Genomic DNA, 21661 nt, shown 5'->3' on the forward strand with positions numbered 1-21661 from the left:
CTTCGCGCAGGCGCGGAGGGGAAGGGCGCCGTGTTCCGCTCCCCCCCTTCCCCGACCCTCCCCTGTCGCCGCTGCCCACCCCCGCGCCGAGGCCGTTTAAAGGCGAAGGCGGCGGCGCGCTGTGCCGGTTGTGGCAGCAGCAGCAGCGCCGCGCAAGGGCTGCCGTTGCCTTGCCGCTGCGCGCGTAGCGGAAGCGCTGGTGGCTGCCGCCATGTACCGCTACTTGGGCGAGCTGCTGGCGTCCCGCCTGGCCGCCGGCGCGGTGCTGGCGGGCGCGGAGCCGGGCGGGACGGCGGCGGCTGCTGGGGGGGCAGCGGCGGCATGGGGCGGGGGCAGGTGCCCGCGGCGGCACTACTGCGAGGCGGCGAAGAAGGAAGACAACCCGAACTTCTTCAAGATGGTGGAGGGGTTCTTCGACCGCGGCGCCAGCATCGTGGAGGACAAACTGGTGGAGGGGCTGCGCACCCGCGAGAGCATGGAGGACCGGCGCCACCGCGTTCGCGGCATTCTCCGCATCATCAAGCCCTGCAACCATGTGCTCAGTGTCTCCTTCCCCATCAAGCGTGACAACGGCGAGTGGGAGGTGATCGAGGGCTACCGGGCGCAGCACAGCCAGCACCGCACCCCCTGCAAGGGAGGTGAGACCCGCCGTCCCCTTGTCCCCTCAGCCCCCCCTCCCGGTGCCCGTGGAGGCCCGCAGAGCCTCTGCCCGGCAGTTGCTTCGCTCGCCCTGGGATACTGGGGAGGTGCCGCTTGGTTCCTCGCTGCCCGGCTGGCCAGCGACCGTTAGCAGCCATTCCGGCGGTGGCAGCCAGCAGCGTCCCTCTGTCACCTGCAGAATCGGTATCTGAGTGGAAGGCAGGAGCAGGGGCAGAGTGGTTCCTACGCAGCCCTTCAGCGACCCGTTGCCCGGGTTGTTACCCGAGGTGTGAGGTCTCACAGCGGCTGGTCGTGTGGTCTTTGCAGTAGCCACCGTCGGCCTGGCCTTAGGCAAGGCCAAGGGTGTGAGGGCAGCCTGCGCAGTTAGTGTGACTCAAACCTCACTAGTGTTTGTTGAGAAACATGGAAACTCTATGCTTAAAGTGTGTACTCTTGAGGCAGGAGCTGGAGAAGTCATCGTTTAACACGCTGCTTCCTGGGTTCACTGAAGACCAATGCTCACACAGGAAACGTCAGTAGAGAAAAACAAGTTTTCCCAGCTAGTGGCTGGATACATAGCAAGAAACAAAAGTAATTTTTCTAGGGAAAGCTGACTTGGTATAGGTGAGGCCAACACTATGCCTGTTGTACAAGGGGGCTGGGAGGGTCAATCCTGCCAGAGCTGAGCAGAGCTGAATTCATGTGGCACCAGCTCTGATCTCAGAGGAATCAAACTCCCTTTTAGTCCAGGATAGATGTCATTTCCTTGAAAAACAAATACAGATGTCTTTTGCCATAACTTACTCAGGAGTTCTGATCTTTGTGGACAGTTAAGTAGTGGAGGCCGTTTCAGGACTGTGTCTCAAACTAGGTCTTCCGTGATCTGCAAATACATTTCTTTTTTCTTCAGCATATATACGTGCTTCATGGTGAATAATGATGGCTGCTGAAAACAAAGATTTATTTGTAGATTCTGATCAGTGACTGACTTTGAGACTAGAGTAGGAAAGGTTAATGTGTTCTTGATCATCAGTTTGGTGTATATGATGTGGGACGTTTTCTCTTTGCAGCACAATTAGTCTGTCCTGCTAATGTTTCCTAGCTTTAAAAAGTAAAATAGGTAGTGAGTGTCCTGTGACATGTTGAATTCTTAGCCAAAAGGGACTAACTCAACTTCTGGTGCTTCCTTACAACAAGAGTTACCAGCATCAGACTTAGTTGTGGCTGAAGTCAGGTATGGTTGATGCTTACTGTGTGTGGACCTACTGTTTCTCTGCCATTGCTGTAATCTCCTTTAAAATAGTGATGAGTTGTTAGACTGCTGTTTTGTCACTGCTTAGGTTAAGTTACTTTTTGCTGCTGTTTACAGAAAGTAATTTTCTGTACAGCCCGTGTTTCTTGTAAGATCCTCACTTGTATACCAAAATACAGTTCAATGGTAACTGAAGTAACAAGATAGTAGTTTATGTATGATAACATCTAATATTTCACATTAGTATTGCTCAAAATAGAAGGAATTAATGTTTTCACTACAAAGAAGTAGAAAAGGCTTTGTATATGAACAAAAAATACCAATTGGGTGCTGGATACTGTCTGTTCTGATACCTGTATTTCTAAATGCTCAACAGAATTTCTTGATTTTCAGTAGCATTTCTTAGGTCTGTCTGCCCTGGAGCATTTCTGGAAAGTTACAACTGTAAATTTCAAGGCAATTTGAAATGACAGCTAAAGAAGATATAAAGTCTCAATAGTATGTAATTTTCTTCCTGTGCTGTTCTCTACTCTGGGTGGGCTCAGGGAAGGAATTGAAAATGTTATTTCCTTTCCAGTCTTTTCAGCGTAGCGATCATTAATGGTTTTCACCTTCTAATGCTCTATAGGGATTTGCTCACTATCAGATGACAGATCTGGCTTTGCAGTAAATTTAAATGGGACGTGAGATAAGTGTAGATGGACTGCTTGAAACCTGCTGTGCAAAAAAGGTGGGAGGAATTAGAACACTTCTATTTAAATTGGAAAGAACAGGAATGTTAAAGATATTTCTGCATTTATGATACATTAGATCCACCCAGAATACACCAACAACTTGACCTTTTGTCTAGAAGTGATGTTTAAACTAGAATCCTAGTAGATTCCAAAGGGAAAAAATCAAGAACACTACCTCACCCCCCCCAAACCCACCAAAAACCTCCAAACAAAACAAACAGTTTTCCCTCCCAGTAAAGACCAGATAAATAAAACTCAGACTCCATATGGTTATGAAGTGGAAAAACTTGGTGAGGTGGGTGTCCCACGCACTGTGGAGCCCAGAGTCAGATGAAGATAATTCACACCAGCAAGAAACAGCAAGGGACATAGGGCACCTTTTAAAAGAAGGTATGAGTTGGCATCTGGAAGGCTTGCAGAGCAGTAGGAGAAGCACAGCTTCCAGATCTTTTCAGATGCAGAATTGTGAACTTTAAATCTGCACTTACTGAAAAAGAAAGTTTGTTAAAATAAGGCTCCCCATACTGTTTTGTTTTGTTGCTTTTTTTTTTTTTAGTGATTTTTTTTTTTTTATTTTAAGGGTGTGTATTTGGTACTAAGAAGCAGCATTTAGTTTCTGCTAGGTAATCACTAGCAAGTAGGGAGGGATGCGTTGTCTCTGTCTTTGTCTTCAGCATTGTACTTTAAAAGCTCATCTCTTGTAGTTTTTGAGTTTTACATAAGCTGAAGAATAAGAGATCCTGTTTAGAGAATATTAAATACTCTTCTTTATGCAGATTAGACAAATGATCAAGGTGTACTTTAAAACTCAAGTGTAGAATGCAGGAAAGCAAATGTTTTTAGGTCTTAAATTTAGTTCCTCATTTCTTTTGTACATCCATACCAAAATACCTCATTAGCAACTGTAAGTTACTTCTGCATACCTTTTTGCTTGCAAGATCATCTACAGATTTAACTGTGAACTAATGAAGAATTTGTACTGTAAATCTAATTTTAAAAACAATATGTAAATGCTCTAAACCTATAGACAGCTGAATTTCTTGAGGAAAGAGAGACTAAAAACATTTGAATTATCTCTACTTAAGGAGACCTTCTGTTTCTATTAAATGGCTGTAGGTTAGTATTATAGTAGTTAGATTATGTGCCTTCTGTCACAGATGTCAGCCTCAGTTTCTTTGCCTGCTCATTCTCTTCTAGGATGAAACCTCAACCCCTGCTCAGTAGTCCAGCCCAAATCTGGAAAGTGCCAAACTTCTTAATGCAAAATTGATCTTTATGAAGCGAGCTTAACACTTGCATGTGCATGTCAATGATACCTGCCAGTATCTGCTTCCTCTACTAGTAGTCCTTCTGTACCTCCTTCTCTGCTGGCTTCTCTCTTGCCTGCAAGTAGAAATAAGTCAGCAGAGTGAATGCCAGAAGGGGCCTGCTTTGAAAATAAGACTTCTGAGTGGATGGATGACTGTGGCATATTGCAGAAATGGAGTGGCAGACCACATGGATTGGGCTGGGTGAGGGCAAATTTAAGATCAGTCTTATGTGTTCTGTGTGGGTAAACTACATCTTGGTTGGGAACATGACTGTCTTATTTCTATTCAAGAAGCTAAATGCTTTTAATACCCTAGTTCTAGTAATCTAAGGCATGGTTAATAAAAATAGGAAGTTGTTTAATGGCTTATCCTACTCTCCTCTCTCCCCCCAAAACAGGTGTAGAAACACAAGTCAACTTGATTTTTGTTGGACACAGTTGTCACTACACGGTAGTGCAGGTGATTCTTCATTGAGTCAAGAGAAGTGCTTTTCAGGAGAACTGGCACTAGGTACTGAAACATGCTTTCTTTCCAGTTTGTAACTTGTGGGGTTTTTTCCACCTCATTGAGAGAATCCAGAAATAATATTTCTTGTTGCATTTTGTGGTGCTTACCTATTTCATTGCTGTAGAAATTAATCCTTAATTCCTACTTTGGGGGTTGCAAAATTTTGCCATTCAAGAAGGTGGTGATTCTTTTTCTTTTGGTGTGCTTTTCTTCTGTGCTTTAGGAATCTTTGCAGAACGGTCATGAATATACCCATTGAAGTGGTAGCCCTCACAGTATGTCCAGCGCACAAGTCCAAGTTTTAAAGACTCTGTTTTCTGCAATTTAACTGTTTGCTGGAAAGGAAAATTGTTAGATGCTTCCTCATCCCATTGAGAATATAGGAAATAAGCAGCTTTCTTTGTGTGTTGGAACTCAAGTTGCTTATGATCCAAACTTAGTATTTATACAACTGGGCTGATGCTGCATGGTAGCTGAAGTAATGCTGAAGGGTCAGATCACTCTTTCTTTTGCTTATGTGATGACTTGCATGCTAGTGGCCAGCCCTAACAGGAAACCACAGCTGCTGTTGTTCACTGCACTGACAGCTGCCTGAAGAACTAAAACATACCAAATAGGGTACAGGAAATGAGATGGCTGAATACAGATGACTGTTGAAAAGAACTCTGACAGTCCCTACTTAAAATTATTTACAAAGATTCATTATTTTATCAGGTTCTGCGAAAGGTGTAAAACTGGTTAAGCTGCTTTTTCATGTGGCTGCTGACAGCTGTTTTCATTAGTAGGACAGTTTCAGAAAATCGAATAAGCTTATTGAGCTATTACCTGCTTAGTAGTATGGAAATGATTCCATGTTTGTTAGGCAGCATCTACTGTGGGGATAAAGCTAGTAAATGGGTTAAATTTTTTTTTAAAGCCTTTTCATGTTAACCAACTGTCCAACAGGTCTGTTATCAATGAAAGCAAATGAAGCAGACCTGGGAAACAGCCTAACCTTTTATGTTCACCCAAACTGCCTTAATCAAGTCTCAGCTGCCTCCTTAGTTAAGCAAAGCTTTTTAAAACCATCTTTAGTTCCAGACTAGATTTAGTCTAACTTTCACTTAAATAGGAATTTTGCAAAATTTTGCTGTATATTACTTTGAAGTTCTCTATCTGTATGCAAAGACAAATGATTCTTAACTTTATTTATTAGTTGATTTGGAGGGGAATTAATCTTATTTTCTGTGTGGTGCTGTCTTGGCTGGTTAGTGGAAGGAGCTATTCTACATTACAAAATTTATGTCCTGGTTTTGGCTGCTTTTCTTATGCCTGTAAGGATCTATCCTCATTTGACTTAAGAGTTTATGTTAATGAGTTTCTTACTGCATAAGGTGACATTTATTCATGTTACCTTAGCTGTGGTTTTTCCAATTGCAGAGATCTAAGGCTGATGCTAATCTTGGTGCCCAGCCATGTACACATTGTCTTGTCTGAAACAGTATACACGTACGTGCAAGAGTTGGACCAGTTCAACCCCATGTGCTGCCTTGGCTATTGTGACATTGTTTATTCCCTTTTGTAAGTGAGGAAAGTAAGAAGTAATGCTATAAGATATTTTGACTTCAGCAAACTCTGTTTATGCTGGGGTTGTATTGGTGGCTTAGCTTTTTTAAGTCATGCATGGATAAAAGCTCTGAGGTCATGTCTTTGGCCTAGGGGTCTTCAAGGATAATACATGGAAATGTACCTAGTGACCATGCAACAGATGGAACTACAACATAGACCATCTGTAACCTAAAATAAACAATGAAAACTGATCAAACTTCAAAGGAATAAGTTTTACAGGAAAAAAAAAAAAGAGGGTAGTTAGCTTAACTGTGATAACACTTGCTAGCTAAAGCTTATACGAATGCCTTATTTTATAGGTTTCTGTCCTCTTCCTATAGCTTACTTAACTTTACAACTAGTTCAACAGTGGTTATATGTTTAAATTGCAAACTGAAAAATAAAGAAGGACAAAGAATGGGTGTCCTGTGTTTTGCTGTCCTTTAATAAACTAGTTGCAGTTCTCAGTGAACTCTTATCAGTTTTGTGTTTTTTCCTCTTGTGCTCTTGTAGGAGGCTATTCCTTGCTCTTCTAGCTATGAATCTTTTCAGTCTCGGCTTTCTCATATAATCAGCTCATACTGTTTGTGCAGTAGCCAGCTTTGTCCTTGATCTTCTATAGCTGTTTTCCCTTGCTACTGTTGCCTCCTTGTCTATTTATAGAGATATCATACAGCTCTCAGCATTGGGCTTTCTGGATAAACACGTGCTGGAGAGGGTGAGAAGGGGAATCTCTTGTGTGATAATCTCCCTCCTGTTCCATGGGTCATCCTAGCAGGTATTCTTTGTTGCATGAATTGCAACAGCTTTATCTTGTTAGGAAATAAACTCTTAGGAAGAGCATGGAATTTGCCTGCTTCGTGTCAGCACTGTGGTGGCTTTAGCTTATTGTTTTATGGCTTCTATGGTATTTGGACTAGCCAGGGCCAGCTCGTGTTATTTCCGCCCTCTGCACACACCCATGCACTTGGTATTAATATTTACAGGGAAGTAGTGTCACTGCATCTGTCTGTATCAGTCCTTGTTACTACAGTGTTGAGTGCAGTTTAATGAGGAGCCTAATCCTTTAGGTAGGGTTGAGGTAGTTCTGTAAGTGAGACTCTACTTAGTAGGCATAGTCTAAGTGCATACATTCAGGTAATATACCTAGTGGTAATACTGAATATCTCATATTTGCATTTAAAACACAAGGTCTTACTAATGCACTGCACTTTATTTTTTAATAGGTAATATTACTGTTTTTTCTCTGTATGGAATGAAATAGACATGCGTATATGTTTAAGTATATTTCAAGTGTAAGTATAGCTTATTAAAAATATTCAGGAAGTGGTGTACTGAAGTGTTCTGTCTAGTTGACTGCCTTATGGTCACTGAATAGATACTTTTGGTTAAATCAGAAGGGGGTGTATTCATAGGAGAATCTTTCCTGCCCCAGGTTATAGCTGGCTAATGCTGTGTGGGAAAAGATAAATATTTTTATCTCCTCTCATGTCAGCTAGTGAATTGAATTTAGGAATGAGTAGTTCTTGCTGCCAATTGGTATACAATAATCATCATTTCCAGCACTGAATTACTCATCTGGCTTTATTAGGTTTGTCTGGAATTTCTTTGTCATCAATAATTACAAACTAGTCATTGTGCTGTTTACCACAATTTCCAAATGGTTAAATAAGGCTAAGCACTTTTCATCTAGGGAAGGCTGGATTTTATTTTTTTCTGGATTTAGAAAAATGTGCTGAAAGCCTAAGGATTGCTTTGAAGATTTGTTCCTGCTGTTTTAGGTATCAGAGATTACTTAGAGTTTTGTAGTAGTATAATCACAGTCTCACTTGTTCACTTCCTAAATTTCATGTAAATGAAAATTTAATACATAATCCAGAGTTAAAACATTAAGAAACTGAGGCATTGCAATAATGCTGATTTATGGGGTTTGGGGATTTTGATGAAGAGTTTGAACAAGATGTGCATCTTTACTGAAGCTCCTGGCTCTGGATATTATGTCAGCCTTTGGACAGGGTCAGGCAAGCTGTTAACCCACAGAGCCACTGCAGAATCCAGTGTTGCTAACTGGGAGTTTAATATAGCAGTAGTCACTCGTAAAACCTTTCAAAAGAGATAAGGAAATATGCTGAGTACTGTATGGATAGTGTAGGTTAGCTGCTGCTTTGGAACGCTTGTTTGATGAGCAAGCAATTTGCAAATAGAGGTGAGCAGAACAAATGCACCATCAAGAACTGTATTCTATAAAGGACCCAAATTAGTTTCAAAGTTCAAAAGATCTTCACAACTAGAAGAAAACACTGAAGTCAAAGCAGGGCAAAAGCCTTGGTTAGACATTAATAATTCAGGCTGAGGTGCAAAACTGTTCCAGGTTCTGGGGAACTTGAGAAACTTGCAAGATATTTAGCTCAGGAGTTCACTGAGTGTTTTGTCCTGAACTGTTACTATGGCTACTGTTTAGTTTTGAGACTTGTCTTTGAATACTTCATGCTCATTAATGTTGAGGGCACACATAGATATTACCATTTAAGATCACTGCACTTAGAAAACCAGGTAATAATGACAGCAACTCATTTAAGTGTAGACTTTCAGGTGTACCAAAAAGGCAATAATCATCCTTGAAGAGCCGGTGGTTCACAACATCATGGACTACTGAAATCTTGTAAAAATCTAGGGGCAAGTGTAGAGTCTTGCATCTGGGGAAGAACAACCCCATGTACCAGTACAGGTTGGGGGGTGACCTGCTGGAAAGTAGTGAAGGGGAAAGGGACCTGGGGGTCCTGGTGGATAGGAGGATGACCATGAGCCAGCAATGTGCTCTTGTGGCCAAGAAGGCAAATGGCATCTTAGGGTGCATTAGAAAGGGAGTGGTTAGTAGGTCAAGAGAGGTTCTCCTCCCCCTCTACTCAGCCTTGGTGAGGCCGCATCTGGAATATTGCGTCCAGTTCTGGGCCCCTCTGTTCAAGAAGGACAGGGAATTGCTTGAAGGAGTCCAGCGCAGAGCCACAAAGATGATTAAGGGAGTGGAACATCTCCCTTATGAGGAGAGGCTGAGGGAGCTGGGTCTCTTTAGCTTGCAAAAGAGGAGACTGAGGGGTGACCTCATCAATGTTTACAAATATGTGAAGGGTAGGTGTCAGGATGATGGAGCTAGGCTTTTTTCAGTGATATCCAGTGATAGGACAAGGGGCAATGGGTGTAAACTGGAGCATAGGAAGTTCCACGTTAACATCAGGAAGAACTTCTTTACTGTAAGAGTGACAGAGCACTGGAACAGGCTGCCCAGGGGGGTTGTGGAGTCTCCTACACTGGAGATATTCAAGGCCCGCCTGGACAAGTTCCTGTGTGATGTACTGTAGGTTACCCTGCTCTTGCAGGGGGGTTGGACTAGATGATCTTTTTAGGTCCCTTCCAACCCTTGGGATTCTGTGATTCTGTGAAATTGTATACCCAATTTTCTTTGAAATAAAGATACTTGTTGCATGCCTGTTAGTACACTCCGTATTACAAGCTGGCTGAACTAAAGGGTAACTGACTGCTCTTCTTACAGAATCCAAAATCATAGAATCATAGAACAGTTAGGGTTGGAAAGGACCTTAAGATCACCTAGTTCCAACCCCCCTGCCATGGGCAGGGACACCTCACACTGAACCATCCCACCCAAAGCTTTGTCCAACCTGGCCTTGAACAATGCCAGGGATGGAGCACTCACAACCTCCCTGGGCAACCCATTCCAGTGCCTCACCACCCTAGCAGTAAAGAATTTCCTCCTTATATCCAATCTAGACTTCCCCTGTTTTAGTTTTAACCCATTACCCCTTGTCCTGTTTCTACAGTCCCTGATGAAGAGTCCCTCCCCAGCATCCCTATAGGCCCCCTTCAGGTACTGGATGCAACCTGACTAATAATTACTACTTTGATGTTTATTTGAAAAGTGTTTCAAGTGTTTTGCTATCTTCATTTGGAAAAGTGAAAATTAATCCATAAGCATCCAAGAAGCTAAGCTTAAATCATGAGCAAATTTTACTCTGGCCAAAACAATTATTGAGCTTGGTGCAAGAGGTAACCCAGTGAAGTATAATATATCCAAAATACAGATTGCAGAACCAGAAAATTTAAAAAACATAGATACTGCAATGTGATGATAAAGCCTTCTCTTTATACTGAACAATAGTGAAACAAAATTAAAATGAAAACATTTCCTCATCTAAAAGGTCTTGTGCATAGAAAACAAAGTCGCTTAGCATACTGTTGAACTTCTTGGGGTGTGGCAAGGAAAGAGAATTCTCAACTAGAACAAGAATTTATATGTTTCCCAATGAAAAGTATTTTCCATGGTAGTGAGTCATACTGTAACTTGAGGCTTTCTTCAAACTATTTTTTGTAGCTAGTTTGCTGTAAAAGTCACAAGTTTCCAGAGACTTACTGTGTGGTACTTGCCAGGGTTTAGAAAAATTAAAATCTTTCTGCATAGCAGTGACTTTAATTTGCTTCTGTATTAAAAAAATCTTAAAACAAAAAAAAAATCTTGAGTATTTTATCTGTGTTTATGGTCCATTTTTAGACTCAGGCTATTGAATGCATAGTAGCACTGCCAAAAGAGCCATACAAATGCATGGCAATACTCTCCTGCCAAATTAGGAAGCTGTCAAACTAAATTTCACTGATGTACAAATAGAATAGAAATTAAGTCTTTTATCTTTGTGCATCCCCTTGCAGAAGGAATGTACAGCATTCTCAGATGCCTGCTTCTCATCAGTCCTAACAGCTTAGCACAAATAACTTCCCTGTCAAGAGATGGGCCTCCTGTAGAGTGATTTCAATTTCTGAAAATGGTAATTGGCTGAATTGTGAAAAAGAACGAAATGTTAGCACGTCTTAAATGTTATCCACTCCTGCCACAGAAAGGAAAAAGCATCACACCTGTGAGGAAACCTGGAATCCACACTCTGAATTTTGCCTTACACTGTAATGGAAGTTGTTAGCAGATAAACTGAAACAAAGTGGCTAGTGAAGTCAGCAAAGCTCTCAGAATTGACTAGTCTCCCACTCCAGAAGATAAAGCCTTCAAACAAGCCATTTTGATTGGAACTGTTAAAAAAGGCTAGAAAAGAAGCTAAGTCTTGCTCAGAAGTATGAAGTTGTCCAGAAAAAGACAGTTACAGCCTCAAGTCTGAAAGTTTTCCCTATTTGGGTACATGTACGTGGGTGACAAAAAGGCAACTTGGCTGAAAACCTTACAGTGCTTGGTTAGTCTTGGGGCTTTTTCCATATTTTCCTTGGAATGAAAGTTTAATATTTATTACAGTAAAGTTTGTAGTAAGCCATGACTGTAATACAAGGACACTGGAGATAGAACTGTTTAGCCTGTGTTTGAGTGTGCTAGTTAAACTGCTCCTTGTTCACCTTTTCAGATCCCATCTTCCATATGATGTGCAGAAGAGACTGCTTGGTCCTTTCATATTTTTCTTCCCTGTCAAAAAGTATAAAGTGACTATTCCCAACTATTTAATCCCCCTGCTGCTTTCCATATATCAATAAATAACATTTGGTGTGCCTGCAGAAGTATAGTTACACCAAAACTACTTTGTATATGCAACTTGAAGTTTTAATAAATATGTAGCTTGAATAAATACACAGTGGTCTAGTTCAGCTGGGATGGAGGGGCAGAGTACATTTTTGCCCAGCGTAGATTATGGCTTCAACGTTGGCTGACTTGAGCAATGCTCAAATGAGACCTGTCCCCAGAGTACCCACTCGACCAAGAGAGAACTGCCCCCCTGGAAGGACAGTCAATGCCATAGGTGGTGTTTTTTATTTGCTCAGGGCCTGGCAAGAAGGATAACTGCACCTTTGAAGGATCAGAGTAAGACATGTTAGAAAGAACCCATGTATGTTGTAACTGTGACTGGTCTGTTGGGCTTTGATAGATTCCACTTACATTTTGAGTACTACTTCCTGTGAGAAGGTTCTTGAAATCCCAGATATGAATACCTTAACCGCTATTTAAGTCAGAAACTAGTTAGTTTGCTTTTGGAGACCACCCTTCCCCCATATACACACTAAATTTAAATTCTGTTGTGCAGAGGCACGGTACTTTCTTTTACCAATTGAACTCGCATAAAGCAGCACTTGGCCCTCAGCTTTATTTGAGCAGCACTCAGTTCCTTTGAATCTGGGATTGTTTCCAGAGCATTCAGGAATGGCTTCCATAGCAGCACAGTACTTTAGTTTGGATAATGTATGCTGGCATTTTTTCACTTCTAAGGACCTGAATATGGTCTTCTCTTTACATAATAGGAAATTTGTGGTGCCTTGTCCTGACATCTGAAGGACACTCTGTGCCTGCCACAAACTGCCGTGCAACTTGGCATAGCCTACAGCCAAGGATTTGGGGAGCAGAGGTGGGGATGATAAATTCTTCATGGCTCTGTTAAATGCTTAGTGATGTAGGAGAAGGTTGGATAGAAGATAATATATAGCCGTAGGGTTTGTTTTTATTATCAGTAGCCACATGATTTTGGGCACTGTGTTGATCTTAAACATCATGTTTAGGGTGCTGTGTATGTGCGCTGTCAGTTTGGTTAAATGTTTTCTGCTCTGCAACTGCCTCCACAATACATGAATTTTAATTTTGAATGCAGTCAATTTATTGCACAGCTGCAACCTATTTCTTTAGAAGGCTGGTAAGAGTCAGGCAGGTGATACATCTCCCTGTCTTTATGTAATCATTTTCCTCTCAGTTTTGAACTGCCATGAAGACTGGGATAACCCACTGTGCATCCAAGCCATTATCAGACCACAACTACTTCAATTTGCATCTGGACCACCTGTCAGCACGCACTTGCAGTTCTGCTGAATGGCTCAGAGCAGAGAATGCAGGCTTGGGCTGGCTTCCATGTAGATGCAGGCTGGGTGGCCCTGGTCACACAAGCTTGCTACTGGGATAGAGTTACTCCATCAAAATGTTTTGAACAAGTTTGAATTAATGGAGTGAATTGATGCTTTCTGTTATGTGACTGTGCTTAGCAGCTAGAGCCTTGAAACTACATATGGCTCATAACAGGAGATTGCATTACTCTAGTGAAAATATCTTGATTATAACCTGTACTGATAAGTTATGTTAAGGAACAAAGTTCATCTTGTATGTACAGTGAATGAAGTCCAGAGCTAAAAGTCTTACGGAATGCTGATGAGCTTTATCAGCCTCTCAAAAACTGTACTTATAGTTACCTATCAGCTTGTCTCATCTTCATCACAAGGAATACTCACTTTTCTTCCAAGGTTGAGTACTGCTGTTAAACTGCTTAATTGAGAACTACTGAAGTCTTGAATTTCTGCTAAGTAAAAGATATTTAAGTAGGAGAATGGGGAATTGTTCTTCAACTCTTAAATAAGTTGATAAATTACATAATTGTATGTTACAGGTGGCTGGTATAGAAGTAACCTTCCCAATTTATAAATACCAAAGAAGTTGTTCAGTGAATTCCTTTTTTTCTCATGTGTCTCTTACAGGTATTCGTTATAGTTTGGATGTTAGTGTGGATGAAGTAAAAGCCTTAGCATCTCTAATGACATACAAATGTGCTGTGGTTGGTAAGTGATAATTTTTCAAGCAAGGCTACAATCTTTAATTTCACTTAGTACTGATGTAATTTACGTAAGAAAATATTTAAAGGCACTAGATCAGACACTGATCTGCCTAAAATCTGTCACAAGATGGGAAAAATACATAATGACCAAAATAATAATGCAATATTCCCTCTGCTGTTACTGTAGATGCTTGAATAAAGTTGAATTTTCATTTGAAAAGTCCGAATTCTGCTAGCTACCGCCTTCTTTAAAATGCTGCATCTTGAACTCAAATCAAAGTATGACAAACTTGGATTAGGAGGGGGCTGATTTTAGGGGGAGCAGATGGAGGCTGAAAAGGACTCAGGGAGGGAAGCTGTGGGGAGAGAAGGGTAAAGTTCCTTTATGGGTTATAAAGAAGTACATTTCATACATGACTACTAAATTGTAGGGGAGTTTGGAGAGAATCTGCATATTATGTATAAGAAAACAAAATACTTTTTGTTTATAAAGATACTTCACTTATGACTTTCAAAGTAAAATTTTTTGAGCTAAATCAGTAAAATATAAACTGTAGAACTCACTGTTTCTACAAATGCCTAATACAAGAGCTTGAAGTGTAGGAAACCTAAATCATGAACTTCTGAGTTTTGAAGACCATTTTCAAGCTGCCCTTGAAAGATTTCCCGTTTCTGTAGGAATACCTAAATCATGTAGCTTAAGCTTGTGAAGCCCTAAATGTGGCAAAACCAAATTCACTACTAAGATCAAAGATATTCACACATATTAGTGATGTGTTCTGCCTTTATTGTTGAAAAAGTAAAATAATTTTCCTTTGCATTCTTGTAGATGTGCCATTTGGTGGGGCAAAGGCTGGTGTCAAGATCAATCCCAAGAACTACACAGTAAGCTTAATCATAGATAAAATTTCAGTTTTCTGCAGTACTGAAGCCAGCCAGTTAAAAAAGCTCTCCTAAGGGCATTATTGACCACTTAAAACTTCCTGCCTCTTCTGCCTCTGTAAAGGCGGAATTTAGCTTGTGCATGCCATAGGGAGGAAAAGAATTCTTTAAAAGTCTGTGTTTCAGGGGTGCAGTATTCAATATTCAACTTACTACTTTTTTCCTTGAAGTCAGGAAAATACAAATCATTTAGAACTTGAACTTTTAGCAGGTTGATATTCTTAATAAAGGCTTAAATTAAATTACTCTTAGAAAAAAAGTAAATATTTTTGTCTATTTTGACAAATAGTTTTATGCTTTATTAAACTTTTCTATGTGGTGTTCCATATGAATAATAACTAACTAGGCTTACAGAAGGTTTATTGCAGGCTTGTCACCTTGCCCTAATTAAAATAACTTATACAGAAAGGAATACTAGAATATGTAGCAGATATTCTAAGCTCAAAACTGCTGTAAGGATTTGTGTGACGCTGTTCGACTGTGGTGGTTACACAGCTGGCAGGCCAGCTATTGCCGGTTATAAATCTCTCTCATAGGATATCAGATTTGTTTGCTGGAAATCTCTGCTACAAGCACAGGTTCTTCCTGTACCACACTGCCAACTTCTTGTGGATCAGAATGTATAGAAAGAAAGCTGAACGTGTCCTTGTGCTGCCTGAATACTAAGGGTCTGTTAGGGAGTGGCATATGAATTATATTAATATATGAATCATCCTTTCTTCTAGAAAAAAAAGGGTGTCTGTTTATACTTGGGCATAAGTTCTAGCCAATACTCATAAACACTAATGATTTCTTGTGATATTTATTGCATTTTCTCTGTAGGACAATGAATTGGAAAAGATCACAAGAAGGTTTACCATGGAGCTGGCAAAAAAGGGCTTTATAGGTATGTTGTGCAATTTTACTATTACAAATTAGGAATCTGATTTATTGTGCATGGACAGCACCCACTAGATAGTGTCCTTAAATAACCATGTTTTTGAGAGCTGTAAATAATTTGGGTATAGTACTTTCAGCAAAGAGCCATAAAGAATTGAGTCATTGCATCTTGGTGGATTTTAAAGGGAGCTGTCTTAACCTTTTTATTGTGGCTGTTCTGCAGTGAAAAGCCACAAAAGCTGAGCTCACAGGATCTGAAATGAATCACATTTCTCTTAGAGATAGGTTATAAAATAGTGACAAAGTCTGTTGCAATTTTAATCTCCAATATCACTCTTCACTGTTACTGTTTCCTGTAGTCTCATTTGAGGCTTTTGGCAGATATCTGAGGAAACACAGGAAGGAAACAGAAGATCCACCCCAGAGAAAGTTGAGGGCTTCATCCATGGCAACCACAGGCTGCAAGGACAGGCAAAAAGCATAGGTGCCTGTTCTAACAACCTCAGGTTCTTTAATATTACTAGGTGTTTGATTCAGACTCTCAACCCACAGTTGTTTTGATAGCTCGCTGTCTGGCATTGCTATCTGGAAGTCTCCTCTGGAGAAAGCTGAACATTACTAGCTCAACTTGTAATTAAATGGAGGATTTTACCTAAACGAGATTGTTAATTCAAGGGAATAATAAGGCACGTAACTAGTTAAAGGTCTGTCATGCATTCCTGATGTCTGGGAATTGTATATCCATTTATCTGCATTTTCTTGCTCTTCAGCCAGGGTGTTTGTCATATGCTCTTCCAGCCAGAGTGTTTCTCATCTAAATTAAGCTTCTGTATAAACACACTTATTGATGTTACATGTGACTAGGGTAATACTATACACTATGCCGGCTATGGTGATTGTTAGTTCAGTGACAAGTAAAATGGTTTGACTAAATCTGTCTTCATTTTTGATTCTATGGTAGGCCAAAGCTTTCATAAACTGTTTAAAAATACTTAAGAAAAAAATTGGTAGATGCAGAGTTGCACTTAAAATCTTGCTGAGCAAGTCCCTCTTATCTTAAATAGGTTGGGCCAATGCCATTTTTAGTTATCTAATAAAAACAGGCAGAATTTATTCCTTGAAGGGTTTATTTAATCAAGAAAAATGTAGTGTCTCTTTCTTGAAGTGGGCAGTAAAATCAAATGCATATGCTAGAGTACAATGACTAGGAGTAGCCTATCTTCAATTTTTAAACACAGGAACAAAAAAGAAATTCTAATTAAAAAGAACAAAACAAACAAAAAAAAACCACCAAACCAAAACCACACAACACCAACCAACCAATTGGACAAAAAAACCACAATTAACGTCATGATTTATAGAAATCATTACCTAGATAGTGCCCTTCCTGTTGTTACACCAATGATAATTAAAAAACCTATAAATGCTTTTGATGCATTACCTTACTCTGACTTTTTATTGACAAACTGACCTTCATTTTACTGAATGGCTTGTTTGAAAAGTTGGAGGTTTTGACAGGAGTGTACAAATACATGATACGGCATCTAAGACTGAATCTGACTGTATCTGTTGCTTGCACAATAAACTGGGGATAAAACAGGAAGTTATTCTCTGCAAAGGCCTGCACAGTTCCCAAGGGAATGATGGTTGAAGATAGCTATTCATGTTTGATCCTTAAAAGCTGTTTTCACTGTTGCCAACAGGACCTGGTGTTGATGTGCCTGCTCCTGATATGAGCACAGGGGAGAGGGAGATGTCCTGGATTGCCGACACCTATGCCAGTACCATCGGACACTATGTAAGTTTTGAGCAGAGGCTTTGAAGTAAAAGAGCTTTCTTGGTCTTTGCAGAAATCCTTTTATCTAGAAATTTATTACTGTGCTGCTTAACCATACAATTTTGTTTCATTATGTGGATCTAAAGGTATTCTTTCAAGCTGTAACCACTGAATTGGTGTGAGGTAAGGAAACCTTAGCTTACACAGATAAGGAAAAATAGCTTTAATGCTTTTAATTTAATAGCTTTAATGCTTTTACAGTAGGCTTAAATTAAGTTTGTCTGATACAGTACTGATTGCAACTGTTCAGCAAAAAGAAAACACACTGATTTTAAACAGCTCATACATAGTCTAAAATTGGTTTCTGTTTCTACCATTTCCTTCATTTTTTCATTGTATATAATGAAAAAATAGTATAAGAATAATAATGAAAAATATAGTACTGAATATATATATTATATATATTCAGACTATAATTACCAATTTGACATTATTAAACAATTAGCTCATAATACTTGGTATAGTCTTAAAATATGGAAGTCTTTCAATTTCAGACTTTGAATTAACTAATGTTATTACATAAATGCTTGTGGTTTATTTATCACATAAACGCTTTGTGCATTCAAGAGACCATGTAAAGTAATTAAACACTATTAGTAAAATCTGTAAAAATATTAAAGTTCTCTACGGTCCCCTAAAAGTAACTAGTGTGTACTTCAGCAAATTCTCCAAAATGTATAGCAAGCAGACATTCATATAATTTATTGCCCAGAAGGCAATAGAAAAGTTAAAGTTTGGGGTGTTTTTTAATATTTTTTTAATTATAGCCTGTAATCGGGCCTTTGTCTTATATTGCTGGGCTTATTTGTCATATATTTGTCTCCATAATATTCGAGAAGTCATGTCAGTCAGGTGTGGTCCCTGGTGACTGGAAATAGGGCAATATCACACTCATTTTTTAAAGAGGAAGAGAGGAGGACCCTGAGAACTACCACTCTCTCCGCCTCACCTCTGCCTGAGAAGATCATGGAACAGATCCTTCTAGGACCTATGCTAAAGCACATGGAGGACAGGGAGGTGATACAAGATAGCCAGCCCGACTTCACCAAGGGCAGGTCCTGCCTGACCAACCTAGTGGTCTTCTATGATGGAGTTACTACATCAGTAGATAAAGGAAGTCTATGGATGTTGTTTATCTGAGCTTCTGTAAGTCGTTTGACACAGTCCCTCACAGCATTCCTTCTCTCTAAATTGGAGAGAGATGGATTTGATGGGTGGACTGTTCAGTAGATGAGGAATTGACTGCATGGTTGCATCCAGAGGGTAGTGGTCAATGGTCCTATGTCTGGGTGGAGGTCAGTGACAAGTGGCATCCTTCAGGGGTCTGTATTAGGACCAGTACTGTTTAATATCTTCATCAGCGAAATAGACAGTGGGATTGAGTGTGCTGTCAGCAAGTTTGCAGATGACACCAAGCTGAGTGGTGCAGTTGATACACCCCAGAGCTGGGAAGCTATCCAGAGGGACTTGGACTCAAGAAGTAGGCCTTTGCAAGTCTCATGAGGTTCAACAATTCAAGTGTAGAGTCTTGCACCTGGGTTGGGACAACCACCGGTATCAATACAGGCTGGGGCAAGAAGGGTTCAAGAGTATCTCTGAGGAGAAGACCTTGGAGGAATTGGCGGATGAAAGATAAGACATGAGCCAGCAATGTGTGCTTTCAGCCCGGAAGTCCAATTGTATCTTGGGCTGCATCAACAGGAGCATGGCCAGCAGATCAAGGGAAGTGGTTCTGGCCCTCTGGTCAACTCTGGAGCTCTGGAGTCTTCAGTACAGAAAAGACATTCCCAGCCCCCCCAACAGACAATTTACAGCATCATTTGAGAGTTCCAAAGGTTTTGAATGGTACTGTTGAGACCTGCCTGCTGATTGAGATGGGGATCACCAGGTTGGCATGCACACAAAGTGTGTTTTACCCATGACTGTTTCAGGAGTTAAGCAGAGTCAGGTTTGGGTCTTGTCTATGGTTAGACGATGATATAGGAGGACCAGGAGGGGTTTCCCCCGAGGCTGGACAGCCACGAGTGGCAGGGTTTGTGGGATAGTATGGGCAAGTATGTGGGATAGTGGGCCCCTCCAGTACTTTGGAACTTCACCACTGAACAAGTGCAAAATCCAGAAAAATTAAGTAAAACACTTAAATGAGGTGTGTTGTCAGTGGGGCCATACCAGAGAGGGACAAATCATGGCAATGTGCTAGGGCTTGGTCTGTGCTTACAGGGCCTTGTTCAACACCATCCAGTACCTTCAAAAGGGGAAAAAAAAAAATAAAAAATAACCCAACCAAAAAAAACCTCACTGTTGTGGTTTAAGCCCAGCTAGCAACCCAGAACCACGCAGCTGCTCACTCACTCCCCCTTCTTCCTCCCCCCGCTCCTGGAGGGATGGGGAGGAGAATCAAAAGAATGTAACTCCGACAGGCTGAGATAAGAACAGTCCAGTAACTAAGGTATAACACAAATCACTACTGCTACCACCAATAATAATAATGATAAGGGAAATAACAAGGGAAGAGAACACAACCACTCACCACCTGCCAACTGATACCCAGCCTGACCAAGCAGTGATCTAACCCTTCCAGGTAACTTCCCCCAGTTTATACACTGGGCATGACGTGCTGTGGTATGGAATACCTCTTTGGCTAGTTTGGGTCAGGTGTCCTGTCTCTGCTTCCTCCCAGCTTCTCGTCCTCCCTGGCAGAGCATGAGGCTCAGAAAGTCCTTGGTCAGACTAAACATTACTGAGCACCAACTAAAAGCATCGGTGTTATCAGCGTTGTTCCAGGCTGAAAGTCAAAAAAACAGCAGTGCACCAGCTACTAAGGAGAAAAATGACTGCTACTGCCGAACCCAGGACATGTGTCCAGAGAGATGGTGTATGCACCATCCCTGGAGATGCTCAAGGGTGTTGTTCTGGGCAACCTAATCTAGTTCAGGATGTCTCTGCTCATTGTGGGGGGGCTGGACCAGATGAGCTTTGAAGGTCCCTTCCCACCCAAACTATTTATGATATATATATCTGTTTTGACTGCACCAAAACCATGACTTTTGATCAAATACTTTTGTTGTGTGCTTTTGACAGGTTGCATGAAAGAAAAATGTATTATGGACAACTTATTTCTTAAGGGTCTACTGCCTATGCTACCCAAACTTTCTAGTTTCTCTTTCAGATGTTGTGAGCTATCCCAGATCCTTTTAATTATTTTTTAATTATTTAATTTGATTTTTTTTTTACTTTCTGCAATCCTTTCCAACAGTTCCTTAGGGAAAACAGTACAACCACCCAACATGTATTTCTCTCTGGCATGTTTGTTCAAGGCATGCCTGGCTTTCCCAAGACAGTCTCTTGGAAAAATACTTGTTTTGTGCTGTCTGATGCCTATAATAATAGGAGGATGGGATGGCAGTGGTTATTCTAGATCTGAAATACAGTCTAAGGTATCTTACAGGGTGAGGGAGAAAGAAATGCTTGAGGGATAGGTTACAGCATGCTGATTAGTTGGGTTAAATTACTTTTATGCCACGTTGCCTGTTAAATAGGGATATTGTTATAAAACATTATTTTCTCTTATTCACATACATAAATATTTTATTTCAAACTTTAAACTTGATAAAAACCAAAATAATGACTTCAACACACAGAATGGCAACTTGCTCCCTCAGTCATAACTTAAAATTCCAATGTTTAAGAAAACTACTGCCTCAAAGCATTTTAACATTTAACTCACTGCACTAAAACGCATGTTTCATTGTGATACAACTGCCCTGTTGTACTACAGCTGACGCAGAAGGCTCAGAGCACATGACCTGCTTTAACGTTTGCTGTATTTTTTAGTAGTTCACATACAGTTTTATACAGAAACTTCAGAGTTTTTAATAGGTGGAAAACGAAACACTGGTACAGGGGAAGGTTTTCAAATTATTAATTTCTTACTCTTTCCCTTTCCCATCTCAGCTTGTTGTGTAGTCCCACATATGCACATACTTCAATGACAAAAGAAAAACCAACAACTACTGAGGATAAAAATGCAATATGAGTTATGCCACAACAGTTTCTTATAATCCTAGACTCTCTTTGCATGGCAGTACTTGAAGTTCTTGAAGACTAAAAAGAAAAAAACAACTAACCCCCCCACAAAAAAATCAACCCCCCAAGAGGATTTAGATAAGTTTCTGAAAAGTTAATTAAAGAATTGAAATAAGGAAAAAAATCACTTTACTTAATTTTGTTGGATTGTTTGTTTGTACATGGAGGAGAGAAGAGTAGCCATAGTGGAACTTTTGAACTACTGTGGCACAGAGAAGGAAGGTGAGAACTCTGGACAAGTGGAGTAATCTGTCAAAACCAGTTTGTAGAGCAAGATGTTCCAGATAACTGTCTGG

The 21661-nt window shown here is 40.5% G+C and overlaps 1 protein-coding gene across 2 annotated transcripts in view; it reads left to right on the plus strand.

Moving 5' to 3' along the window:
• The first annotated feature begins 138 nt into the window (after positions 1–138).
• GLUD1 (glutamate dehydrogenase 1) overlaps positions 139–21661 on the plus strand; it is a 33366-nt gene continuing 11843 nt past the window's right edge. The window contains exons 1-5 of one of the 2 annotated variants that reach the window (XM_065670810.1): positions 139–638; positions 13545–13625; positions 14451–14506; positions 15386–15449; positions 17146–17240. In XM_065670810.1, the coding sequence (XP_065526882.1) occupies positions 212–638; positions 13545–13625; positions 14451–14506; positions 15386–15449; positions 17146–17240 (723 nt within the window). In that variant the 5' untranslated portion in view covers positions 139–211. Of the gene's footprint in view, positions 639–4378; positions 4446–13544; positions 13626–14450; positions 14507–15385; positions 15450–17145; positions 17241–21661 lie in introns of those variants that run through there. The other variant, XM_065670811.1, reaches the window with a different exon arrangement.

The sequence above is a fragment of the Lathamus discolor genome, chromosome 3 (assembly GCF_037157495.1).
Source record: "Lathamus discolor isolate bLatDis1 chromosome 3, bLatDis1.hap1, whole genome shotgun sequence".
NCBI lineage: Eukaryota > Metazoa > Chordata > Aves > Psittaciformes > Psittacidae > Lathamus > Lathamus discolor.